This window comes from Phaethon lepturus, unplaced genomic scaffold (genome assembly GCF_000687285.1).
Source record: "Phaethon lepturus isolate BGI_N335 unplaced genomic scaffold, ASM68728v1 scaffold12802, whole genome shotgun sequence".
NCBI classification, from domain to species: Eukaryota; Metazoa; Chordata; class Aves; order Phaethontiformes; family Phaethontidae; genus Phaethon; species Phaethon lepturus.
In genome coordinates, this window is record NW_010522655.1 from 3,083 (window position 1) to 28,130 (window position 25,048).

The 25,048-nt window shown below is 39.2% G+C and overlaps 1 protein-coding gene across 1 annotated transcript; it reads right to left on the reverse strand.

Annotated features, from left to right (window-relative positions):
* Positions 1-1,431: 1,431 nt before the first annotated feature.
* MELK (maternal embryonic leucine zipper kinase) lies at positions 1,432-24,752 on the reverse strand. The gene is made up of 18 exons (XM_010281881.1): positions 24,689-24,752; positions 24,311-24,396; positions 23,731-23,847; positions 22,957-23,100; positions 21,862-21,930; positions 20,607-20,699; positions 17,253-17,351; positions 14,106-14,174; positions 13,472-13,570; positions 12,405-12,491; positions 10,934-11,062; positions 8,790-8,863; positions 8,427-8,499; positions 7,479-7,704; positions 5,602-5,695; positions 4,987-5,155; positions 2,757-2,860; positions 1,432-1,609 (listed from the first exon to the last, which is right to left on the reverse strand). Exons 1-18 carry the CDS (start codon positions 24,750-24,752, stop codon positions 1,432-1,434), a joined length of 1,974 nt encoding a protein of 657 aa, XP_010280183.1.
* Between the last annotated feature and the right edge of the window lie 296 nt (positions 24,753-25,048).

The window sequence follows — 25,048 nt, forward strand, 5'->3', positions numbered from 1 at the left end:
TTACCATCTGCCAGCCAGGTTTGTGTCATTGTATGTTCACGTTCATGTTGTCCCTGTTCTCTTATTATGCCCTTCTGTGTCTAAAAGGGTCTTGACCAGAAACATTTCAATGAGCAGCAGCTCTCTCCTTCCACACACCTTTGCAAACATTTCTACCTTTTCTTGAAATTCACTGAAAATGTCACTATTTCTTCATTTGTGTGAAGAGCAGCAAAGGGACAACTTGGCGTTAGAAAAAAATGGACATTTCTACGTTGGTCAGCAACTGCTTTAACAAACAAATGCCTCTTAGCTGCTGCATTAAGGGTCATGGCTAGAAAGTGGACAGTTTTAATTAGCAGCCATATCTCACATCTGTTGCTGGAAGTGTCCAGCACTCAACTATCCACCTACCCAACTCTTCGATGGGTGAGCCTCAGGCTTTAGTTAAGGGACAATAACATAGGGTTTACATAGTTGCTGTTGTGTACATTAAGAAAAATCCACAGTGCATTTTCAACTTGTCTAGCCATTACTGGGCTTCTTTGCATAGAGAAAGGCTTCAACATAGGTCTTCCACTGCTGGTACTTTGATTCATCCCAGTGTGGTTGCTACTGAAGCAAGGCTAAATATACCTTTTTCTAAGGTGATACCCTAACACTCCAACCAACTCTTACATGTACTTACATATTTCAGATTTTATTTCCAGTGCTTAAGTTCTCCACCCATTACTATTAAAGGTGTCACTCTGAACTCCTTGTGGACAGTCAGGGTCACAAATGCCTTCTCCATTCACAACAGTTCAAAGCTGCTATTGCTCTTAACACACCAAGCTGATGATCACTTAACATAAAAGCATCAGAAAGTACATACACTTGTTAAGCATCACAGAGGCTTAGTAATGAGATACAGTAATGTTTTATATGGTATCACAGTTTAAATCCTAGCACTCTTGCCTTCACATTTATTGAGGAGTCCTATTTTGTACAACACTGAGCATACAGTGTAACTCTGGGAAGCACAGCTGTGACTTAGTTAATGATCTCAATAAATCCTACTTAAGCAGAGACAAGAACAGAATTATGCAAATGACTTTCTGTACCACATGCACTTGATAACTGAAAACATACCAAAATAAGCTTCAGCATACAAACACCAATACTTTTTTAACCCCCATAAATGGAAAATACGCAAGATGGGGAACAGCTTAAAGAACCGTATTTCAGAAGACTTGCAATTGCAGAAAATTTATTACAAACTTGATATGAAAGGAAACATACAAAAGGCATATGTACAAAAAGGGATGGTTAAAAATCCAAGAAAGATGACAGATTTTTCAAATACAGCTGTGAATGTGACAAATAATTGCTTTTCTGAACAGACCTTTCTATAACATTATGATTAAAGCCTCAGTCCAAAACTGCTGCTTTCTCAGCGCATGCATCAGCCAGTCACATGTCACAGCTAGATAAGATGTCTTCCATCAGTCTCTTGTAGACCCAGGCATCACCTTTAAGCCGCTGTCGCCGGATACCCACTACTTCAGGTTTACTGAGTTGACACACTTCCAACTCAAATTTCATAGTTACTTTGCCAAAATCTGACCGTGTTTGACATTTCAGGGTATAACTGTACAAAACAAAGGAAAAAGAGAATAATCATTGAACTGTTTAATGTTTGTTCTGGAATGCAATTTTGAGTTAATAAGAGCACTTCACAGAAGTAAAGTGCTTTTCAGCTTTCACAGAAAGTGAAAGTTTTGAATATGTCAGTCCCAGAACACTATTGTTACGCCCAAGTACCAACATGTAGCAGCAACATCATACCCAGCCATAGGAGCCACAGCTAGCCACAGAACTCTGTTCTCAGAGTGTGGAGCTGGAAGGATGGAGGTGTTCCCACATTTTCCCTAGACAAGGCCACTTTCCTCTCTGCAGAGACACTGCTGCCGAGAGGCTGGCTACAGCTCAGCTGGTGTGAAAAGTGGAAAAACTGAATGTGAAGTTGAAATCATTACAATGGGTGAAGATACTTCTCTGCAATTGACCTTTAAAGGTCCCTTCCAACCCAAACTATTCTATGATTCCATTCTATGAATTCAATACCCTTCCAAATTTTGAGCTGGGAAATGCATCAGAGGTTGAAGTACACTCTGATGTTCTACAATGCCTAGCATTTAAATATTCAAGAACTTTAGAAAATGCATATTCTTAAGTGAGCACAACATTTCTTTCATGCATTGGGAAATCAGGAAACAGACATTAAGCTTTGATCAGAACTAGGAATCAATCCTACTCTCAGTACCTTGGTCTAGTTTGTAAATCCTACAAATTAAATTAATCCACAAGAAGGTGTATGGATTCTGTGCAGTTTTTAAAATATGCTGATCTCTTGGCTAAATGCTGATGTCATACCTTTTAACCCTCATTTGTGACAGTTATCCACAGTATCTCCCAAAATTGTCCAATTTGGTCATGTGACTGTACCCTAACAAACTTTTTGTATTTACAATTTCACAAGAAACACAAAATTCACATCAGTCTGTAAGAGCTGCCTCATTATTACAGGTTTGTATGTGTCAGTCAAAGATCATTTTGCATTGTGTGGACAAATTTTATTGCACATGTTAATTTAGTGTCCTGTACACTTTCCATAAAACTACTGTATTTTACAATGTGGGGCTGAGAAAGTAAGTTTAAGTACTTCGCTTTATCAAGGATTGGAATATTGACTATTTAGACAAATATAAGTTGAAGTCATCATATTTTACACTTACCCCTTCTGAACATATTCCACATTCTTCTTTGAAAGAACAGTCATTATTTCATTTAATAGTTGGTCTGGATTCAGTAGCTGAGTGGTGGTAACGTTATAGTGTGCCTAAAAATAGTAATCTCATTTAAAAAAAAAGTCAGGGGAAAAAAATGTATCTTTCTCCTAGAACTGAAGATGTTACAAAAACTTTTCAGAAAGCAAGCTTCAGCACAGCTAACTGTAGTGACAAATGCTTCAACTTACCAATATTATGATAATGAAGACATTGTAGTAGCAACAGGAACACTAAGCAACAACTACTGGACAATTACTATCAAAGCATGTATGAACTGTAATCCATCATAAAATCCAAAGTAGCAGTGATGGGCCAGGGCAGCAACAGAGGCTACTGTAAGTCTGGCATGTAGCCAGAGGTAATTCCTAGAGAGGACTACAGAAGACAGCCACATGACTGTGCTTAGAGCACCCTGCTGCACACTCCACAGTTGGGAGACCACCTATAATGCGTTGTCTAGCCAAGACTGAGAACTTCCATATCAAGGAACAGGCATGGCACCATGCAGCTTTTCTAGGCCTAAAGCATCACCATGTTTAAAGAAAAAAAGTAACTTACTACTCATAAGTTTACTGTTATAGGGATTTTTATATCACATCTAATATTTCATATAACAGATTCGTCCAGTAAGTGACCTCTTGAACAACTTTCAGACACCCATATGTAATGGGAGAAAGTGTATGCCAACCGTAATATGCCACAACTGCTTGATCTAGCTTCTGAAGTCACAGAAGCAGATGAGAGAAGACAAGATCATAAAATAGCTTGAGAAATGAACATAGGTTGTGGATGCAAAGTCAGAGTAAAAGATGGGTTCTTACAGTTCTTATTCAGCCTAAAACATATGCAGCTCCCTGCCATAACTGTGCAACATTGTGAAATAAAGTTCTATCTTCCCCTATGGTAGTCCAGTGTCCTTAGACATGCATCAGTAATTTTGCATATACTATGGACAAGTGAAACTGATGCAGAAGGACAAAAGCTTTTAGAAAGCTTTAGAAGATATAGCTTTTGTTTCCAATTCCTCAGGTTCCTGAATTATTTGCACAGTTCGGACTCCTGTCCAATGAGTTGTTCAGGTTCATAGCTCAACATGTGTCCTGAACTTGCAAGACTGCCACCTTGCCTCTGACAAGTGCCTCTTCGAAAAGCTTCCACCTGGAATACAGTAGCTGAATTTCATTTACACAGGCTGCAAAACACAAAGTAGTCCTTCCATTGATAGAAAGCTCTTCCTGGACAGTAGTTGTCCTAAAAGCTGCAGCGCCGGGACCCAGTCAGCTGAAGGGATGCATCACTTTTTTCTACAGAACCGTTTATGTCTCAGTAACAGCCTTGCCTCTTTCATGTTAATCATGCTTTTCAAACATGTCATCTACAGACTCAAGAATAAATTCTTCCTTGTATAACTTTTGAAGTATATTAGTTCCTTTTGAGTGATGTATACAATTCTGTTCACTACATTAGTATTATGCAAATGCCATTTGATGTGTATTCTGCAAAACTAGTATTAACCTCATGAGTCAACTTTGGTAGGTACAAATTATTAATCTAATTTAAAAATGCTCTGTGCAATGCCTTTGGAATTGCCTTTTCTATGGCTCCTTAAAGAAGAATAAGTAGCCAACTGCCTTGGACGCAGGGACATCAAAGCTTTAAAAATAAAGTTATGCTGACAGCATCAGGAATTCTTTTATAAATTGTAGTTATTTAGGCTTCAAGTTTAATCTCAGGTTCTCTTGACATCTAAAGACTACCTTGGAACAGACATATCACTCCTGGACTACAGAAGCCAGGAATGTTATCAAAATCCATTAATTTTTTCAGTGGAAGAGCTAGCACTATCTCTATATATAAATAACATGATTAAAATTTTTCAGCTAGGTTTCCTTTAAAACCATCCTGCTTCCCTCACATTTGGTTTAGATCGGATATAAAAAGCAATGGCCGAACTCCTCCACTGATCTGTTGGCGACTTGCCTGAGCCCAGACTAACACGACATCTCTTGGTGATAAGGGAACATGATCATGTTAACAGAGATGCAGCAAGAGAACTGCACGGTACTGTAGAATGCAGGCAAGTCAGATCACTGAAGTTTTCACAAGACCATTTTTAAATATATGGGATGTTTTCAGTAATTATATTTTTCATGTAAGATTTTTCCAGCAACCATACCTTAAGTGTCCTTGGATGATCTCTAGTGGATCGTCTCTTTTTGCTTGGTGTAAGCATTGTGATCACTTTATCTAGGCCTCTTTCAAGACTTCCAAATATTTTGGCTTTTCTCTTCTTTTGGCTGCCATCCACATGGGCTTGGTCAAGATCTGATTCCACTGAATAACACCTGTTACATGAACAAATTAATCAATTATTTTTCCTCAGTGTTTAGAAATCAGTTATTTCAGATACATCACTAAAATATTACCAGACCTGACAGAATGAAGAAAACCAAAGCAAGTACAGCATATTATGAGAGTTTCTGTTCGAAAGTCAGTTGAGATTTAAACCCAGAGCTGTATATAAAAACTGCAGCCCTCTGGGGAACGGGAATAACAAGGAACTTACATTGGAAAATAGGAATATATTCTCAAGATAATTGAGTTACATAGTTCTAAAACTTTTCTCTGCCTTCAGCGTTTTCTAGTGAATGTAGAAAGAGGTTTTAGGAAGGTTTATTACCAAGACAATGGAAATAATAGTTTGCTGTTGTAACAAGGCTTCCGAGGCAGTACATGGATTAAGGTACTCCTGTTCTAAATCAGAAGTGTACACAAATAACTAGACATTTACCTTCTTTCGGGAAGAACCTCAGCTGCTGTCAGTTCATCTGTGTTTGTTGGTTTTGTGGGTTTCTTAACTGGGGTGACTCTAGTGAACTGCTTCTCTGAAAGAAAGCATCCAAGCCAAAGCAGGTATGTTTTTGCATAAAGGACTTTTTCTTCAGCAAGGACTTCTCATGACTAAAAATGTATTTCTAAAGTCAGCCCCCTTTTCTATTGCAGGTGTATCTTCAGAACGATAAAGTAAGTTTTTAATATAACAACACTACCCCTACTCTACAAAGAAAAAACACTTCTGATTTCCCCAGTGCTCTACAATTCAAGCCTTAGAACAACCAATGCAGTCCAACACTAGAAATTTGGAAAGAGGATTAGAATTGCTTTCTTGCTCTGCCGCTGGTCCCAGAATAAATACTGAGCAATTCACTGTGTTGAATAGTTGCATTCTTCATCAAGCCACTTCCCTTATATGAAGGGTGTGAGTTTATACAGCCATGTTTCTATGGCCATACACACTACATAACTAAAAGGTTCTACTACCCACACAACAACAGAGTTCTGCAGAGCATGGTTTTGACTCTGCAGAAGCAAGCACCAAGTGAAACAGCTAGCAAATGAGTTGTTACAATTAAATCCAACTTCAATGTTTGAAGTTTCAGCTCTCTACAGAATTGCACCTGTCCCAGTGATGATGACCTCAACATTTCCAATGACTACTTCTACTTTTCTGTCTCTAAAAAAGTATTAATACTTTTCCCAAATCAAAGATCTTTCAAAGAAACAAAGAATTACCTTTTAATTGCTTAATCCTCAAAAATATCTCACTAAAATGAGCTGAAAGCATTTTCTGAAGTGGGAAATGGAGAAGAGTACCTACTTTTGCCTTTTAAACTTACCATGAAGCAAAACTTCACAAGTTACTGCATATAACCTTAAGGCAAAAATCAAACTCATATAGACAACTAGTCTTCGTAGTGCACTTCCTTGAATCCTTTACAAAGCATGTCATTGAACAAGCAGTATGTCCAAGATCCCTTGTAACTTGAATTTGCCTGACAAAATTGTTTCTGAACAATGTTCCTTAGCATCTGGAACAGAGGAGTCTCCAATGGTAATGAGTCCTCAGCGTTTGAAGGGCAGAGCCAGCATTTACAGTATCAACACCAAAGCTTCTATGTTAATCGTTGAAGGGAATGGAAATGTGCATCTATATCATCAGGATCCATCTTTTTTCATTAGAATGGACTAGACAGGGCAAGGACAGAAATTTCTGGTAACTCCAAGAAGCTGACATAGTTTAGACAGATTTCTGTGATCTATCATATAACTCTAAGACCTACACATTGTTAACAGAAGTATTTTCACTGCTGCACTGGACTGTTACTGTGAAAATGCTAATAGGCTACCATGAGAAATCCAAAAGTTCGATTTCTTTTAGAAGAAGCAATAAAAGCAGACTTGACCAAAAGTATTCCTTTATCTTCACTTGAGGTAATACAGAAAACATAGAGTATTGAGGAAATTGTGTTCTCAACCTCCATGGAAAATTGGAACCAGGTGCAAGTTTCAGGAACACAGCACTTGGCTCCATGTCAAAGTGTGCCAAAAGGCATGCACGTGTGATATGGTAAGCTTGTTATGTTAATTACAACTTCTGTAATTAACATAACAAGTTACATGCCCCGATGTATGGTTAAACCTCTTAAACCTCTTGCAGCACCTTACCAGATGTACTAGAAGAACCAGGCTGGTAAATATGGCAAAAAAAAGTTAAGTCTTCCAGAAACAGATGTGTTGGATACACAAGTATTGTGTTCATATTCAAATTTACAATCATTTCTAAGCAACAAATATGTTCTAAATTTTCATTAGTTACATTTAATGTACCTTTAAAGGCAGGTGCCTGATAGGGTATGGTGTGTACTTGCATCTCGTTCTTATTCGTTGTAAAAGGAGTCTCAGGAGCAGGAAGCACAAAGAGTATTTCATTTCCTAAACCTGACTCTGTATCAACATTCTCTTTGTTTTCCTGCTTCTTTGATGCCACTTTTCTTGTCACTGCAGTTGACAGTGTGAATTCTGTATCATCCAATTGAGCATCATGCCTTGAATTCTACGAGAGATGTAACAAAAAGAGGCATCCTTTGCTGTATTCTGGTCACATTCAGGAATGCTACAGACAAGGAAATTCTAAAATTGAAGCAGGTTAAAAATACCATACAATGCTTGCCTATTGAGCAAAACAGTTAAAAACTCTTCAATACTTATGATTCCCTCTATAACCTGCTAATGAATAAATGGCAAAAGACTTGAGATGTTTATCTGCTTTTGTAAATCCTTCAGCGTGCAAATTTTGAGACTATTCCTCACCAGCTCATCTAAACACAGCTAAGAATTTTCATTTGGTTTAATTGTATAATTTTAATTGCTTCATTGAATTTTCTTGTCCAATACAGACAGGTTGATCTTCTTCAAAGACTTGTCCAGTTCTAGCCTAGCTCTGAGACCTTGTTTTCTGGACCTTATTGTTTTCCCATCAGTTTTAAAATCCTCACTGACTTATTTACTTGTTCCCTAGCTGCTGCTTTTATGCAAATCAAATGCCAAAGCTCAAGTTCTCATCAAATGAATCATGACCTACAGCTAGAAGGAGCCACAATTTATGTTCAGTTACATATTTAAAATATTTCTTTACTCAGTCAGTAACTCCCCTTGGCCAGGGTCCACAAAACATTTAAATGTGTAATAAGTTTTATGTACAATAAGATTTTTTTTTAAATTAAGAATAGTATATTTATTTTTTTTTTAAAGAACTACTATTTATTCTTCAAACACCTGCTTTGTTCTGTAAGTATGTAGAATAAATTCTTCTAACAGAGATTCTTGCAACAGTGAAGCTGCATCAGAAGTGACCTCTCATTACAAGAAGGACTTTGAGGTGCTGGAGCGTGTCCAGAGAAGGGCAACGGAGCTGGGGAGGGGTCTGGAGAACAAGTCTTACGAGGAGAAGCTGAGGGAAATGGGGTTGTTCAGTCTGGAGAAGAGGAGGCTGAGAGGAGACCTTATCGCTCTCTACAACTACCTGAAAGGGTGTTGTGCTGAGATGGGTATTGGTCTCTTCTCCCAAGTAACTAATTGACAGACGAGAGGAAATGGCCTCAAGTTGCACTAGGGGAGGCTTAGATTAGATATTAGGAAAAATCCACAGATTCAAACACACACAGCACTTCACTGCAGTCTGGCATACCTTCATGTGTCATAGTTTTTTCAGACTGAAAAGAAAGATTCAGCTGAGATTCCACTGCATGACTAAAGGAAGATTTCATCAGCAAAGTGTCATTAGAAAGAAATAAGATTTAGATTTTTAAGTTCCTAATTATGGTTAACAGCTAATGGAAGTTCCCATAGCAGTGACCTAAGTTTTATAATGTGACTTCAATGTTGAAGTCAATTTTGATGGAAATTTGTCATTTCCATCAAAACCAGATGTGAAATTATTCTCAAAGCACCATTACCAAGTCATCTTTTATGACCCGTGTCAAGAAGAGAAGCAACTCACAAAACACACGTGCCTTTGATTTCAAGACTTGGACCACAAGCTCTTTTTGTTAGATACAAAAACAGAGCTTCCTGGTATGTTACCAGACCTACTAGGATGACTTACTAAAAAACCCTTACTAGGGTGCTGCTAGCTATAGCCAAGAAGCTAACAGGCTTCTTTTAGTTTTTCTTCTATTGTAGTTGAAATCCTGTTCCATTACAATATGAATGCCTGAATAGGATTTCTTGGCTGCCATGTTCCAGATGGAATTCATGCCATGGTGATTTTTTTGGAATATCCTTCTACATCAAACTGCTTGAAATAAGGCAGTATTATTTACAAGCTTGTGCCACCAAGTTCAGAAACCTGCTAAGTTACAGGTTCTGTTTGCTTGGATGTCTTTATGTTAGACAATGTTTTCTAGCTCTAGCTAGAGAATTTTGCTAGTTGGATATTTCAGCAAATTCATGCTGTAAGGGATGAATTACATGCAGGTAAGATAAATGTGTCCTGAATGCTGTAGAAGGACTAATAGATTCTTGTGTTGTGTAGACATGATTTCACAATCACCTGTGAAGGCATAATGCATATGCTAAATAGTAGCATTATCCAGATCACATTACCAAGGATGCTACTAGAGATGAAGTAACTTCACAGCATCAGCACTACTGACTCTAGAGAATCTTCACTTTTAAATCATCTGAGTATATAAGACTAACCCACCATGATCATGGGAATCACATTATGCATATTTAGCAACACTTATGATTCATGATCTGCTATGCAGCACTGGTAACCTTAGAATTCTCATCTAGGTTTCAAAGCAGTTATATGAGTGAACTGAAATGATTTACATGCAATTGAATCCGATACATAAGAAAGTGTTTATTCTGCGTGCTTGTTTCTATGCAGAGCGTAGCACATTCAGATAGCTAGTTAAGTTTTAAACAGATGTCTACAGTTCAAGGGGGAATGTATAATAGGAAGTCTGCAATTTTATTGAATGCTTTCGAGTTTGTCAAACACAGGTGAGTATCACCAACATTACATATTACAAATGATACTGCAATTTAGCAACTTTAGGACTTGTCTAAAGTGCCCTATTTGCACTTTGCCACCAAACCACAGAACAGAAATTACCATGAGATACACAAAAGCAACTGAGAATCCAATTCATCAGAAAAGTATCAGCAACCTGTTTCCTTTACTCAAAATAAGCAGAATCTTCTCCGGAATTGTATTCTAAAAGGAAACAGATAAGGAAGGAATGGTCTCTCCGCTTTGGCCATCAGCTCATGTAGTGTCCATGTCATCTCAAAGCAGGCTGGTCAGATGACGTGCCAGAATGTTTCAGAAGACTTTCCTTACCAAGCTGTGTTAAATCCAACTAGCAAGGTACCAAAATATTAGAGACAAACGTGAAAGAGTGCCATAAGTTAGGCATCACGGGGCTGGGGGGGCAGGGGTGCGGGGAGAGGAAATCGGGAATGATCACATAGGCCAGACAATGGGCAATTTTAGTCCATTTCCATGAGTAGCCAAAGGGAGATTCTATGTGGTACACTCATAATGCGCCATGTCCTCCCAGACAGTTATTCTAGTAATGTCAATTCCTAGAAACAGCTCAGCTTGCTAAAGCATGTTAATGAGACTGAACTCTTTAACGACCAAGACTTTGGCTGACTGCACACACGCTCTCCTACTGACATTTAGGGCACTAGTCTGTTTTCCCAGGCAGAGCTTTGTTAACGCAGAGCAGCATTTTAATCAGCATACTATTCTGTTGCATTTGAAAACTTACCTCGAGGCCTGATGACTGTGTTGTACTGGCATGCGCTGTCTGACATGGAACCTTTAAGCAAACACGCTTGCCACGAGCCTTCTGGGATTGAAGCAAGAGATAAGTTGCTGACATTTGGTCGTATTTCCACTAGGGGGAAAAAAAAAGTACTTCAATCTTCTCATTGGAAACATTCTAAGTACAAAGCAAGCTCAGCTTTCTGAACATTTCTGCATTTCTGCAAGTTTTTCTACCTGATGTGTATCCCTAATGTTGGATCACCTAAGTGTAGTTTCAGACTTAAATTGATTCACGTTATGTGTTTGAGATCAAGAAACAGACTATGGTGGTCGTACTTTGCAAGTTTGTAGTACATTCACTAGCATGAAAACTAATGCTGAGGCCAGAATCTACCTACTGAAGTGAATGGCAAAACTATTAATTCAGTTCAGCCAATCTTTCAACCAGAGTCTCAATATTTTTTGAAGTGCCCATCCCCCCGCCATTCTTTCCCCATGAGCAGCACCAACTTTTTACATTATTTTCAGCAACTCTGCTTGCGTGAGGAACATGTGTACAATGCTTGACATGTTTGCAGAATAGTACAATTAGTTTGAATTTGTTATAAAGGATTAGAACTCCTCCAGTAAAGGACTATGCAAGTGCTACAAACCTATTTGGAAGGACTTTCTCCCATATAGACCGATTATTCAGATTATTTTCTATCACTGAAGAACAAGTAGTATTAACTCCACAAATCCACCTTAAGTATCACACACATTTTGAAAATATATTTCTACTACAGTTATGTGGAAAACGTAACAGTTTTTCCAAAGTGAAGAAATGTGTCACTGCCACCATGTATAAAGAAGCAAAAAATTCAACTTCAAGGGATAATTTTCAGATGTATCATGTTTTAAGTCTTTCCTACAGCTTGCAACGTCATTGCTAACATTTGTACAGTTCATCTAGAAGTAGTCAGTTCAGCTTTTGTCACTTGTATTCAAAAGTGACTAAACATACTGACTTTTTTTAAACACTGTGAACAGTAACTCCAAAAATATATATTTTTTAGTCTGTCTGGGTAATGCGCTGATATGTTTCTCCTACTCTTTTTTTTCCCCTCTTATTTATTGAACCATTTTAAAGCAAAGAGTTAATGCAGCAAGTGGTGTCTGTTGTTCAACTACAAATTTCTGTAATTATTTTGACTTAAAGAGATTCAGAAAGATTTTACCATGGTAGGAAAATACCAGTAGGGTTCAGAAGACATCACAAGCACAATTAAAAGAGGAAAAGCAAAAAAAAAAAACCCACCAAATTTGAACTTCAGAACTGTAGTTATAAGATACAGCTAGGTTCTGGAGTTCTGCAGGGGCTCCTTAAGTCTGAAAATTATTTAAAATTTCATACTTTAGAATAAGTGAGCATTAGTCTGTTAATACAATAAGTTTATTTACTGTATTACTGTAAATTACTGATATATACTTACCTCTGATATTAATTCCAATATAGTCTCCCTGCTCTGTTTATGAAACACAGAAAGCTCTGTTACACAGTCTTCATCAAGATGTGCCAGCTGCAAGAACATGATAGATATTGAAGCATGAGGCTTTCAAGTTGTCTCATAATCCATATCTGACTATGACAATGTCACGAAACCCAATGGGTGAGTCAATCAACCATGACTTTATACCTTGTATTTTAAAGAGTTAGCATCATAGCCATATACTGTGGGGAACAGACTGAAAAAGTCATACAACTCCAGCAACTTCACAGCGTGGCCCCTGCTCGGTGAGAGGCTGTGAATTCAAATAAGAAAGCCTGACAGCAGAGGATATTTTTACTAGAACGGAAGCTACACTTTCATCTCTCCATAAATATTCAAAGCTATCAGACATGCATATTTTTTCTAAAGCCAGTTAGAACTGATGCTGCAAGCACAGTTAAGCTGTTCTTTATCTAGAGAAACAGTGGCATCCAGTGGCCAATGGGAAGCATTGGCTGCAAAAACATTCACAGCTTCTCAGTATTTACTACGGCGAGCTAGTTTATTTTTTTTTCTTCTCCATACTACCTTAGTCTCTGACACAGTAAAACAAGTGATAGAGAGATAGGATGAACATACTTTCAATGAAGTAAAATTTTTATTCAAACTAGCAATTTTCAGTGAGGACTAAATACAAGATAAACTATAATCTGTCTAACAGTCTCCAGAATATTTGTGTTTTGCACCTTAAACAAAGTATTGACCAAGCAGCCTAGAGAATCAACTGGCCATTCATATGCAGAAATACTTCACACTTTGATGACAAGTCAGATGTTTTGCAGATTAAGCATCAGCTGCAGAATACAATGAAAACACATTTGAAGTTCTTCCACAAGAGAAATCAAGAGAAAGTAACAATATTGTGAGAGCAAGAAGGATCAGAAATGAGCAATGGCCATCTCAAAGTTGGCTTTGGAGAAATGCCTTCACACCCCCATACTGTGAGGATGGTAGCAAGCCAGTAAAGATTACATTAAATACTTCAGTGTTCATCTGGCAAGTGTACTTACTGCATATTTACTTTGCCACAAAACAGCATCAGAATAACCTTGCATGAGCCAAGGGTGACTTAATAGATGTTTAACTGTAATCCGCTTCTTTGGGTCCACCTAGTGGGAAGTAAAAATCAAGCTGATACTCAAAACATGGAGCACTGAAGAAATACTCTGCTGTCTTCTTGGACTTTTAGTGTGGTTAGAAGCACAAATGGAAACCAGTACTGTTTCATAGCTTCACCAAAAGGAAAATCAATCAAACACGTGAGCTGTGAAGAGCAGTTATAGAACCTACAGTTACAGTAGAAGTTCCAGGAGTATTTAGCGTTGGCAAGATTGCTTAGATGTAGCCCAAATGCATATTCAGTATGTTTAGCTTCATTTATAAAAGAGCTTTTATTTATATAGCACAATTGAGAACAACCAAATGCAGGCTGCTTGAAGATTTTGTTTTATTTAAACTTTAATTATTTCTACATCTAACCATTCTTCTCAGAATTTTCAGCAGAAGGCAGTATTAATCTTTTCAAAAATTTCTAAGAATTAAACTTCTTGTTTAAATGCTGAATACTAATTTTTTCATCGATGTAATGATTTGACCTATGCAGTAGTACTTTATAGATCTATTGAATAGAAGCAATACCTTTACCTGCAGCATTTGGTTAAGTAGTAGTGTACTGCTGGGAGACAGCCACTTTGGGATACTGTATTTTCCTCTCTGCAGAAAAGAAGAGGATTTAGAATGACGCTTCAACAACTAGCTCAAAAGGAACTGCTAAATTACTAGTGACATTTGTACTCGATCAAAAAGGAAGAACAGCAGGCACATGCAAACTTAGCTTTAAGAATAACTTGAATAAATTTATTGGTAGTACTAAAACCCAGCTGTATCAGTATGGAAAATGCTATTTATCAGCTGCAGTTTTTACCCACTCAGCTTGTGTGACATTTCCATCTCAGTCGACTGTTGCAACTAACTTTCTCCTTATCTATTGCATTGCTTCATCATATCAATTCGATACTGAAGTTTTAGAAGTACAAACATGTTGGAACATGAACGAGCTATATTAGCACTTTGAAATGTGAATATTCATTGAAGTCACTACTTTTCAGACATTAAAAATAAACCATCTTCAACATTTAGCTGTTCTTTTTTTGAATAGGTTACATTTAATGCTAAAGTTTCAATCTTTACTCATACTACAGACAGGAAAAAGGCTACAGATCTAAGAGGTAAGTTCCTTTCAGTTAAATTATTTACTGGTTGGGTGGTTGTGTTTTTTTCATTCTTGATTAGAATAAAATGGAGAGTCGCTTTCAGATTTGAGGTAGAACAACAGTAGCTAAAAACCAAACCAAATTCACCATCAAGGATCATTTAATTCTCAATGAAAATAGAGAAAAAAAATATCAGTAAAGAGCCATTTTGAAACAACTATCAATTTGTCATAGCAGTTTTCTTTCTACAAAGAAATGCCTTAATAACAAAACACTTGGTATTATATGCAACCTACATTTCTAAGCAGAGTATGTATTGATTTGACATCACAGGTTAAAGAATTTAAGTTACATCTTTACAGACATTACTAATGAGCTATTTACAAACAGATTGTAGGCTGTTTCACAATGCAGCTTTACTCTGAAACTAAGCCAAGTCAACTAACACATGTAATCTGCATTTTGGTTTTATCATATTGCTACAAAACATGAGACAAAGAAAAATAAAATTAATATCTACTTGACTGAGGACGATGTGGGAAGCTAAATTGCTTGCAATACCTACCAGATGCATAAGATCACACCAGATATAAGTTTTATTACAGAAGTTACATCACTGCTTGGTTTTTCATTCAAAAAGTAAAGGCATTTATTCAAGTATTTCCAAATGAAGAGATGTGGAACATTCCAGGAAAAGAAACACCGCACGTAAGTCATATGATACTAATTAGAGTCAAGTAGCAGATTACTACTTCAACTTAGAACAATAGTTCTGAGTTGAGATTACAATAAATTTCAGGATCTGTAATGTGTGAAATTAAATTCCACAGCAGTGTGTAAGTGTCCTTACTTCAAGCAATTTTCAGTTCACAACCACATAAAATTAAAACATATTCAGAGTGGAAATAGCAAACCTGCATCTTAACACCTGTGACATTATCGATTTTCAACTGCACTCAGACTAAGTTTTAAAACTTGGTCATCTCAGTTCACTTAAACAAGTTTCACTGGCCAACACTGTCAGTCCAAATGACTCAACTCTTAGTTCCTGTGCAGGTCAGACGACTATAACTCTATAGAAATCATCTTTGATGATCTTAAGAGCTCCGTTCCACACCTAAGCTCTCTGTTCACATTTTAACTATTGAAAAGTTTAATATAATGAATACCTTAAGCAGTTTGATCATTTACCACGTTCTGCATCTTGGCATAATGACCAGCATACAGCATTTTCTGTTGTCCTACATAAGTATGCTTATAAATGGACAAAGTTCTTAACTTACACTAACCTTATGGGTAGACATCACGGTTCACACCACAAGCAGAGAGGGAAAGGTAGTATCAAGTCTGACTGATGACCTAGTTGATTCCCCTTTATAGCAATTTTACTGAGAAGTTGCAAGTGCTTGCTAACATTATCTGGACAGTGCTCTTAAACACATGGTTTAGTTTTAGGTAGTCCTGCGAGAAGCAGGGAGTTGGACTCAATGATCCTTATGAGTCCCTTCCAACTCGAGATATTTTATGATTATGCAAGTAAGAAAGTCATATCATTAATGGTGACTTATCTGAATATCAGCACCTTTACACAATCTCATTGCATCAGTTAGCCATTGCTTTTTTTTTTTTTTTTTTTTTTTTTAAGTTCTTTACAACAACTCAAACTGAGCTTCCTACAGATCTTCTGTCAAGGTACTCAAGTCCAGTCCAATTCCAGACTAAAAAGCCATGCCATTTGAGGAACTAATACTGCACTTTATAGAGCTCTGATTGTTATGCACCCCAAAAACATTCCTGTGTAGATCAGCTGTCAGTTCCCTCCTACCAGAGTAGTCCTTGAACGCTCTTGAAGAGTTTTTGGGTTGGTTTTTTTTTTTTTTTTTTTTTTTTTTTTTTTTTGAGGAAAACAAGCAACAAAGCAAACTGTAAACCTTACAGACTTTTTTTTTTTTTTGGTGGTAGCAAAATCTCAAATTTCATTGAGTGTTTTAAAATACAACTTTGTTGCTGAGATGTATTTGGGTTTGTCAACAGCTGTTTAGCTGCATCAGGAGGAGTTTACAGGGAAACAGAACCAATTCCTGAATTCTATTACTTACTATTTATTCAACTTTTTCTGTTGATCATGGTGTCTTACATGTCCTCCTCATTTTGGAGGAGGAAAACATAACAACAGATGCAGAATCCTGCTTTTCCTAGACATAAGAATAACTGACATTTAAAAACATTATTTTTGGTAAATCAAATGACTGTAATTCTATTCCACACAATACAGGGAGAAGCCAAATAAAGGCTTAGATACAAAAATCCAGTCCACCAGCAAGAAAGTGCTTCTCCTGAAGCTCAATTTCCTATTATAGCATCAAGCAAGAGTACTGCAAAAGCCAATCGAAGATGGAAACAAATCCAAAAATATTGATAGGAGAAGTAACAAAGTGTAAGAAAATTCAGCAGATACACCTTTTCACCCTAGGCACATCTCAACTGGTTCTGCCATCAGAAAAGCAAAGGCCTCTCATAATGCTTAGCAATGTCTGTATTCTAGCACCAAGTGTATTCTAGCACCATCAATACCTACCATTATTTTCCTGTAGACACCCATGACATTGTCATCATCAAAGGGGAGAAATCCACAGAGTAGAGCATACAGCAGTACTCCCATGCTCCAAATATCTGCCTAAAAAAATAAAAGTTGAGTGGAAGTTCACAAACCTGATCTACCAAAAATGGCTTAGAGAGAGGTACTATTCCCCCTTTGGCAAAGTCCACATACAACTCATGAAAAGTAGGCTCCTTAATTCTGGACAGAACTTTATATTGCAGGTGAAAGCACACAACCCAAATTCAGTTTCCAATTTACTCAAGCTAGAGCACTAGTAAAACCAATACCCCCTCCTTAGGTGACAGAATTGCTGCATTACCTTCAATCTACAAGGATTTCACTGGCAAAAATTAAATCAAATTCATAGAATCTTTGGGATGGAAGCGACCTTTAAAGGTCATCTAGTCCAACTCGGCTGCAATGGGCAGGGACATCTTCAACTAGATCAGGTTGCTCAGAGCCCTGTCCAACCTGATCTGGAATGTTCCCAGGCATGGGGCATCTACCACCTCTCCGGGCAACCCGGGCCAATGTTTCACCACTCTCTTCGTGAAAAATTTCTTCCTTATAGATAGTCAAAATCTGCCTTCTTTTAGTTTGAAACCATTATCCTGTGTTCTGTCCCTACAGGCACTGCTAAAAAGTCTGTCCCCATCTTTCTTCTTAAGCCCCCTTTAGGTACTGGAAGGCTGCAATAAGGTCTCCCCGGAACCTTCTCTTCTCCAGGCTGAACAAACCCAACTCTCTCAGCCTGTCCTCATAGGAAAGGTGCTCCATCCCTCTGAGCATTTTGGTGGCCTCCTCTGCACCCTCTCCAACAAGTCCATGTCTTTCCTGTGCTGAGGGCTCCAAAGCTGGACGCAGCCCTGCAGGGGGGTCTCACCAGAGTAGAGCAGAGGGGCAGAATCACCTCCCTTGCCCCGCTGGCCACGCTGCTTTGGGGGCAGCCCAGGACATGGTTGGCCTTCTGGGCTGCGAGTGCACATTGCCGGCTCATGTCCAGCTTTTCACCCACCAGGACCCCCAAGTCCTTCTCTGTAGGGTGGCTCTCCATCCCCTCATCCCCCAGCCTGTACTGATACCAGGAGTTACCCCAACCCAGGTGTTGGTTTTTCATTCCATGAAGTTCACATGGGCTCATTCTTCTAGCTTGTCCACGTCCCTCTTGATGGCATCCTGTTCCTCAGGCATGCCACCCCACCACTCAGCTTGGTGGTGTCTGCAAAATTGCTGAGGGTGCACTTGATCCCACTGTCTCTGTCATCAATGAAGATATTAGAGTACTGGTCCCAGCACAGACCCCTGAGGGACACTGCTCACCACCGATCTCCATCCGGACACTGAGCTGTTGACCACTACCCTCCTGGATGTGACCATCCAACCCATTCCTCATTCACCCAACAGCCCACTCAAAGCCATCTCTCTCCAAGTTAGAGAAGGATGTTGTGGGGGACCATGTCAAAGGACTTACAGATCTCTACCGTTGTGCACTGATGTGTTCACTCCATCATAGAAGGCCACTAGGTTGGTCAGGCACGACTTGCCCTTAGTGAAGCTATGCTGGCTGTCTCAAATCACTTCCCTGCCTTCCGTGTGCCTTAGCGTAGCTTCTAGGAGGATCTGTTCCAAGATCTTCCCAGGCATAAAGATGAGGCTGACAGGTCAGTAGTTGCCAGGGTCCTCCTTGCTAACTTTTTTAAAAATGGGTGTAATGTTTCCCTGTTTCCAATCTGCAGGTACTTCCCCTGAATGCCAGGACTTCTCCAATATCATGGAGCATGGCTTGGTAACTACATCAGCCAGTTCCCTCCGGACTCTTGGATGCATCAAAAAAAGCCAGGACTTCTCCAATATCATGGAGCATGGCTTGGTAACTACATCAGCCAGTTCCCTCAGGACTCTTGGATGCATCACAAGGGATTTTGTACAGTAACATATTACTGATTACAATAGCTGCCAGCACAGTTACAATCAACTTTTAAAGCCCTAGTGCTTCTTCTCTATACAGGCACAAAAAGGTCCACGTCTCACACCATCTGATACTGTAATTCCCACTTAGACCATAAAGAAAAAGGAGGCTTGAAAAGCACTGGACTTCATGGAAAACAAAAGGGGAAAGCAAGCAGGGGTTATAGGTCAACAACAGTGGTGTAAAAGCATGTAAAAGGAAAAATGACTGACTCCATCCATGTTGTGAAAAGGACTGTTGTGGTTTTACCCAGCAGGCAGCTAAACAAACCACACAGCCTTTCGCTCACCCTCCTCCCTGCAGTGGGATGGGGGAAGAAAAATCTTAAGGAAAAAAAGGTAGAACTCGTGGGTTGAGATAAAGACAGTTTAAGGGGGCTGGGGGGAAGAAAGATAAGAATATATACAAAACAAGTGATTCACAGCATAATTGCTCACCATCCACTGACTGATGCCCAGCCAGTTCCTCAGCAGCAGCCCTCTGCAGCGAACTCCCCCAGTTTATATACTGGGCATGACGTCATATGGTATGGACTATTGATTGGGCCACTTCGGGTCAGCTGTCCTGGCTGTGTCCCCTCCCAGCTTCCTGTGCACCCCAGCCTTCTCACTGGCAGGCCAGCATGAGAAGCTGAACAGTCCTTGACTATTTAGCAACAACTAAAAACGTGACTATCTTGTCAACATTATTTTCATCCCAAATTCAAAAAACAGCTCTATACCAGCTATCAGGAAGAAAATTAACTCTATCCCAGCCAAAACCAGGGCATTCCAACAGCATAGCAATTTAGGAAGTTTAAGGGGATTGCAATTACAACATTTTGTATGGATTGACAAAGGCAAGTAGTAGGTCTTAATGTTCTAGACATGGAATCAAAGCAGAGTAAACTCCAAATTTCTTCTTCTCTCAAATTTTACTACACTGTGCAGTACAAAGAGAGCAAGTTTTCATATATGAATTTCAAGCTAAAGACAGGCTTGGTAAAACATACAAGATACTGAGACTGCACAAAAGTCATCCAACAAGAGTTGGATAATTAACCAAAAAATTGCTGCTTGAAAGAATATGCAGTAGAAGCAAGGCGTTTAAGTTAGTTTCAGAGGGACTAAAATAGGGAGCAACAAATAGATACAGCAAAGAATTAGTCAGAGATGAACTAGCCAGCTACATGATCTGTGGACAAGAGGACTGTGCTATTTCAGGCAGTGACTGTTGAGGCTAGTCACAACACCTTCTGAGAACTACCTAGGCAATGTTTTCCATCAGTATTCTAGAGAGAAATCAAGTGTGCATATCTGAACCTCAGCACCTCTAAATACACAGCAAGGGGGAAAAACCTAACCCAAAACTGTGCTACGTACCTCTGAGCCAATATATGCTTTGCCCTGAATGAGCTCTGGTGCTGCATAAGCCGGGCTCCCACAGCATGTGTTCAGGTGGTAATCAAGGCCACCCTAGAGTAACACAGAAAACCAATCAGAGAGAAGAACTGGCTTTAACAGAGATTAAGCCTTCTAGCAACAACGTATTAGGAGATTCAGAGGCTTTGTTTTCCTCTGCTGTGCATCTACATTCACTTTATATTTTCCTTTGGTGTAATATATGGCTTCACTAGGCAAAAATTGTCTAAGACCATGAGTATCCTATAAATGTTCAAATCTCAAGATGCTAATTCATCTATTATTCTACCAGTCTTTTCCACAGCTCCTCCTCTGATAAGAATACTTCCCTTTGTGACTACGAAGAGAAGAGAGATGGAACTTTGGGAAGAAGTGATCCAAGCACTACTGGACCTGAGGCTAGCTGTTTATTTATACCAGTATTTAATGCAATAACTTAATGAAGAACCACTAAAAATATTTCCTTATTAAAACCATGTTATTACTTTGCCCAAGCTTTGTTCTAGGCAGATCAGAATAAGATGACATTATACCACCAAGATGATGGTCTAACAGTCTTGATTGCCTGCAAGATGCTCTAACTTGAGTCAAGTACAACCATCTAGGGGCAAGTAACTGTCTTTGTATCATTAAGACCTTCTTCCCATTAAATTGTTTCTTAACAGCACCCACCTCACATGTTAAGCTGACAAATAGAAAAGGCTCCTAGAAACCAATTTTAAACTCCTGAAACAACTCAGTACAAGCATATAGAACCAGATGATTTGTAAACGTAGCCGGAATAAACTATTTGATTCAATCCACAATTTCCACACACATACAAATCTTGTGGAAAAAAAAAAGACATACACCACTGAAACTTATTAGGGAAAAATACATGCTAACATAAGCTTTAGATTACAGGTCTTTATATGTGAGAGCAGGTGCTATAAATACAAGATGATCTCTGCCTCACATTGTGATAAAAGATGAAATGTAAGAGGAGCAAAGGATCTAACAGTCTGGTCATAACATGCAGTTAACCGCTGTCTCAACAGTTAAGGCCCCACCAAGCAATTTGTGATTGGAGAAGAAATATGCAAACAGCTTGAATTTAGAATCTTTGGGCAAGTCTCCGCATTGCACTCAGAAGTCAAACATGCATTTTTTATGTGCTTGCCATAGCTGATTTAGCTCTACTCTACTCACTGCTTGTGAAAGCAACTGATACTCTTACCTTTGGCTTTGCACAAAGTCCGAAGTCTATCAGCTTCAAATTATGTTCCTCGTCAATCAGCAGATTTTCCTGGCAAAAGAAAGTGGTAATGAATGCTCTATAGGCTAAGTATCCAAGGAACCACGTTTTCTTTCATCTTATTTCTTCTAGTAATTAGCAGCTAGAAATTAACTAAAGCTCTCCTCTGGAGATTTTGATCAGTTGCTAATGAATATATTCCAGATGGGGAATACTGGCTCCTATCTGCTGAGAAGTGCCTGAGAAGGGGGGCAGTGATAGGCAGCAAGCTGAACATAAGGCAGCAGTCTGCTCTGTCAGAAAAGGCAGCCAGCAATATCACGGGTTGTATTAAAAGGAGCACAGCTAGTAAACTGGGGAAAGTTAGTCTAGTCCTCTGTTCAGCACAGCTAGAATGGTGTGTCTAGTTTCTGCCCCCGCACCCAGCACGGGAAAGACATCAAACTGAAATAAGCTCAGTGGATGGACACAGTCTGCTCAGGGGGCTCGAGTGCTTGCTCAGTGAGGAGAGGCTGAGTGAAAGACGTTTGTTCAGCATCTCCAAATATGCAAATTTCTAACCCCTTCAAGGAGAAATGGACTCAAGTCTTCCATTCCCTAAACCTATGCTTAAACTCTGCAATGACAGCAAAGCCACTGGATGAGTTCAGTAGCATGGATCTCCTCCTACATCCTCTGTCTAGCCACCACCTGTTTAAACTATCAGTGTCACTTTTTCCTTTAGGCATGAAAACAGAACAGTTTGCACAACAGAGCAACACCATAAAGGCTCTCCCCAGGTACATGCTGGAACAAGGGGGATAACAAAAACACCAAAACAACATTCAAAGTCTCTGCTCCACTCCCAGTGGGAGTGCATTGTTCTGCTTCTCTTTCAGAGGAAGGTCATTCCTCAAATACAGCCACATCCAGCTCAGCTGAGGAACACAGAAGCAAGTAGAAATAATGCTCTTTTAGATGTTAAAGAGCTCTAAGCACAAGAGAATGGAGAAGGCATAATTTACTCCAGCTCCCAATGGAAAAATAACAGTGGGTGTTCCCTATTATTTATGCAAATCTGACTACTATCAGGCTTACTGGTTTGAGATCCCTGTGGGCATATCCCTGACTGTGGACATAAGCAATTGCTGAAACGATCTGCCGAAAAAATACTCGAGCTTCCTCTTCTGAAAGACGGTCCTTAGAAACTATGTAATCAAACAGCTCTCCTCCAGGACAGTACTGTATAAAAGACAGGAAAATGAGAACACATTTAGAATACAGTAATGAAATCTAAACAATGAGAGCACTGGACAGCACTCCCATTCCCTCTGCTTTATCACAGCAGTGCCCAAGTATCCCAAAGCATGCCCTAGGTCAGCATCGCAGCAGACCAAACAGGCTAAGTTTGGCTCTTGCCTGTCATGCTGCAAGGGATGCACCACGCTAACGTCACAGGCGATACAAATTGCCCAGGAGGTGACAACCACATGGGACTTCCGGGGTCCCGCATATCCTGCTAATGCTATTTTAATATAACTGAAGCACAAGCTAGGAATGAGTTATTTCACTTATTCTAAACAGTGAAGAGCAGCTTTTACAAGAAGATAGAACGTATTACCAGCTTTATTTTAAAAATAAAGCATCTTGAACACAGTCATCAAGGTCAGGTTGGACAGGGCTCTGAGCAACTTGATCTAGTTGAAGATGTGCCTGCTCACTGCATGGGGTTGGACTAGATGGCCCTTAAAGGTCCTTTCCAACACAAACTATTCTATGATTCTATAAGTTTCTAAGAATTGTTTCATTTGAACTGTCAGCGTCTACCATTACAGCTAAAACCTTCATCATGGTAGACACACCATTTCTTACCTCCAAGACCATGAATATTTTCTTGGATGTCTCTATCACATGATACAACTGGCAAATATGCTGGTGACTTAAGTTCTTCATGGCATCAATTTCTATTTTAACACGAGGCAAGTCATCCTAAGAGACCACAACAGCAAGCTTTGAAATTCCGAGCTACTTTGACAGCCTTTACATCAGAGTAAGCATCAAACTATTGTGCAACATAAAGTTTCACATTGTGTATAGGTCAACATACAATTCAACTGCTCAAATTGAATCCAGCCACAGCTCTACTATTACTCCCCTACAATTCTGGCACATTGATCCGCAAAACCCAGAGGCAGATGTAAAATAGCTAATTCTGTGTGCATTACTGTAATAATATTTAATTTCCTCAATTTTACAGACAGAGAATGTTGCCCTCTCCACAAGAAAGCACAAGATTTGTGGTCTTCTGTTAAATTTCTTTCAAGCCTACAGCATCGGTCAATAGCCAACAGCACAAGCAGGCAGCATTTCAACACGTTGCACCTCTGTGACCTTGAGAACTCCATCAAAACAGCAGAAGATGCTACCAACTTTTAAGTATCTTTTGGCTTACCCCAAGAGCAAGTTTGTCCATGATTTTTATTGCAACTTTTTCACCAGTGAGAAGATGTCGTGCAAGTTTTACCTTTGCAAACCCACCTAGAATTTGAAGAAGAGACGTTTAAAGCTCAGTGTGATGAAATGCTTTCTTGCCTGTAATCTCACAGTTACATTGGAGTACGTAGCATGCATCATGCGCAGCGTCTTCATTAGAGGAAGAAGTGATCACTGCTATGAACTTCCAATTACATTTTCAGAGTACTGCCCCACAAAATACACACTTGAAACATGATGTATAGATCCTGCAGTAACAGTTAATCTGTACTCACTAAACACTGAAGTGGTTAGATAATATTGCACACATCTGTGTGCATTCACAGATTAAGCCTACCTGTTCCAATGGTTTCATGCAATTCATAGTACTTGAGAATTTCCTCATAGCCACTTACAGCCATTCTGAGAGGAACAGGGATCTTGCAGTTCTTCTCAGCACCTGCAAAGAGAAAGCATAGCCAGTGTTCATGCTTTTCCACTCTGAGCAGCCTCGTAGAAATGGAAAGCACATTTTCTGAAGCTCCAGTTGTGGGGCTGGAGAAAGTGACAACACCTGCTTTTGCTACCAAGTGCGACGCACCTAGCATTAAATTCACTAGACGAGTAACCCATAAGCTAAGGGCACAAAATGCTAGCATCTTCCAGGGGCCCCTCACTAACGCTTAGCAGCGGGAGCGGGCGCCTGCTTCGCAGAAGC

Excerpts from the sequence above, each read along its gene's own strand:
- MELK (XM_010281881.1), bottom strand. The coding sequence starts at position 24,752 with ATGGCTGTAAGTGGCTATGAGGAAATTCTCAAGTACTATGAATTGCAT. Across the intron at positions 8,500-8,789 it reads GTGTTTGAATCTGTGGATTT|TTCTGATGCAGCTTCACTGT; the intron begins TTCCTAATATCT and ends ATGAGAGGTCAC. Across the intron at positions 7,705-8,426 it reads ATACTTACAGAACAAAGCAG|AATTCAAGGCATGATGCTCA; the intron begins GTGTTTGAAGAA and ends CATCTCTCGTAG.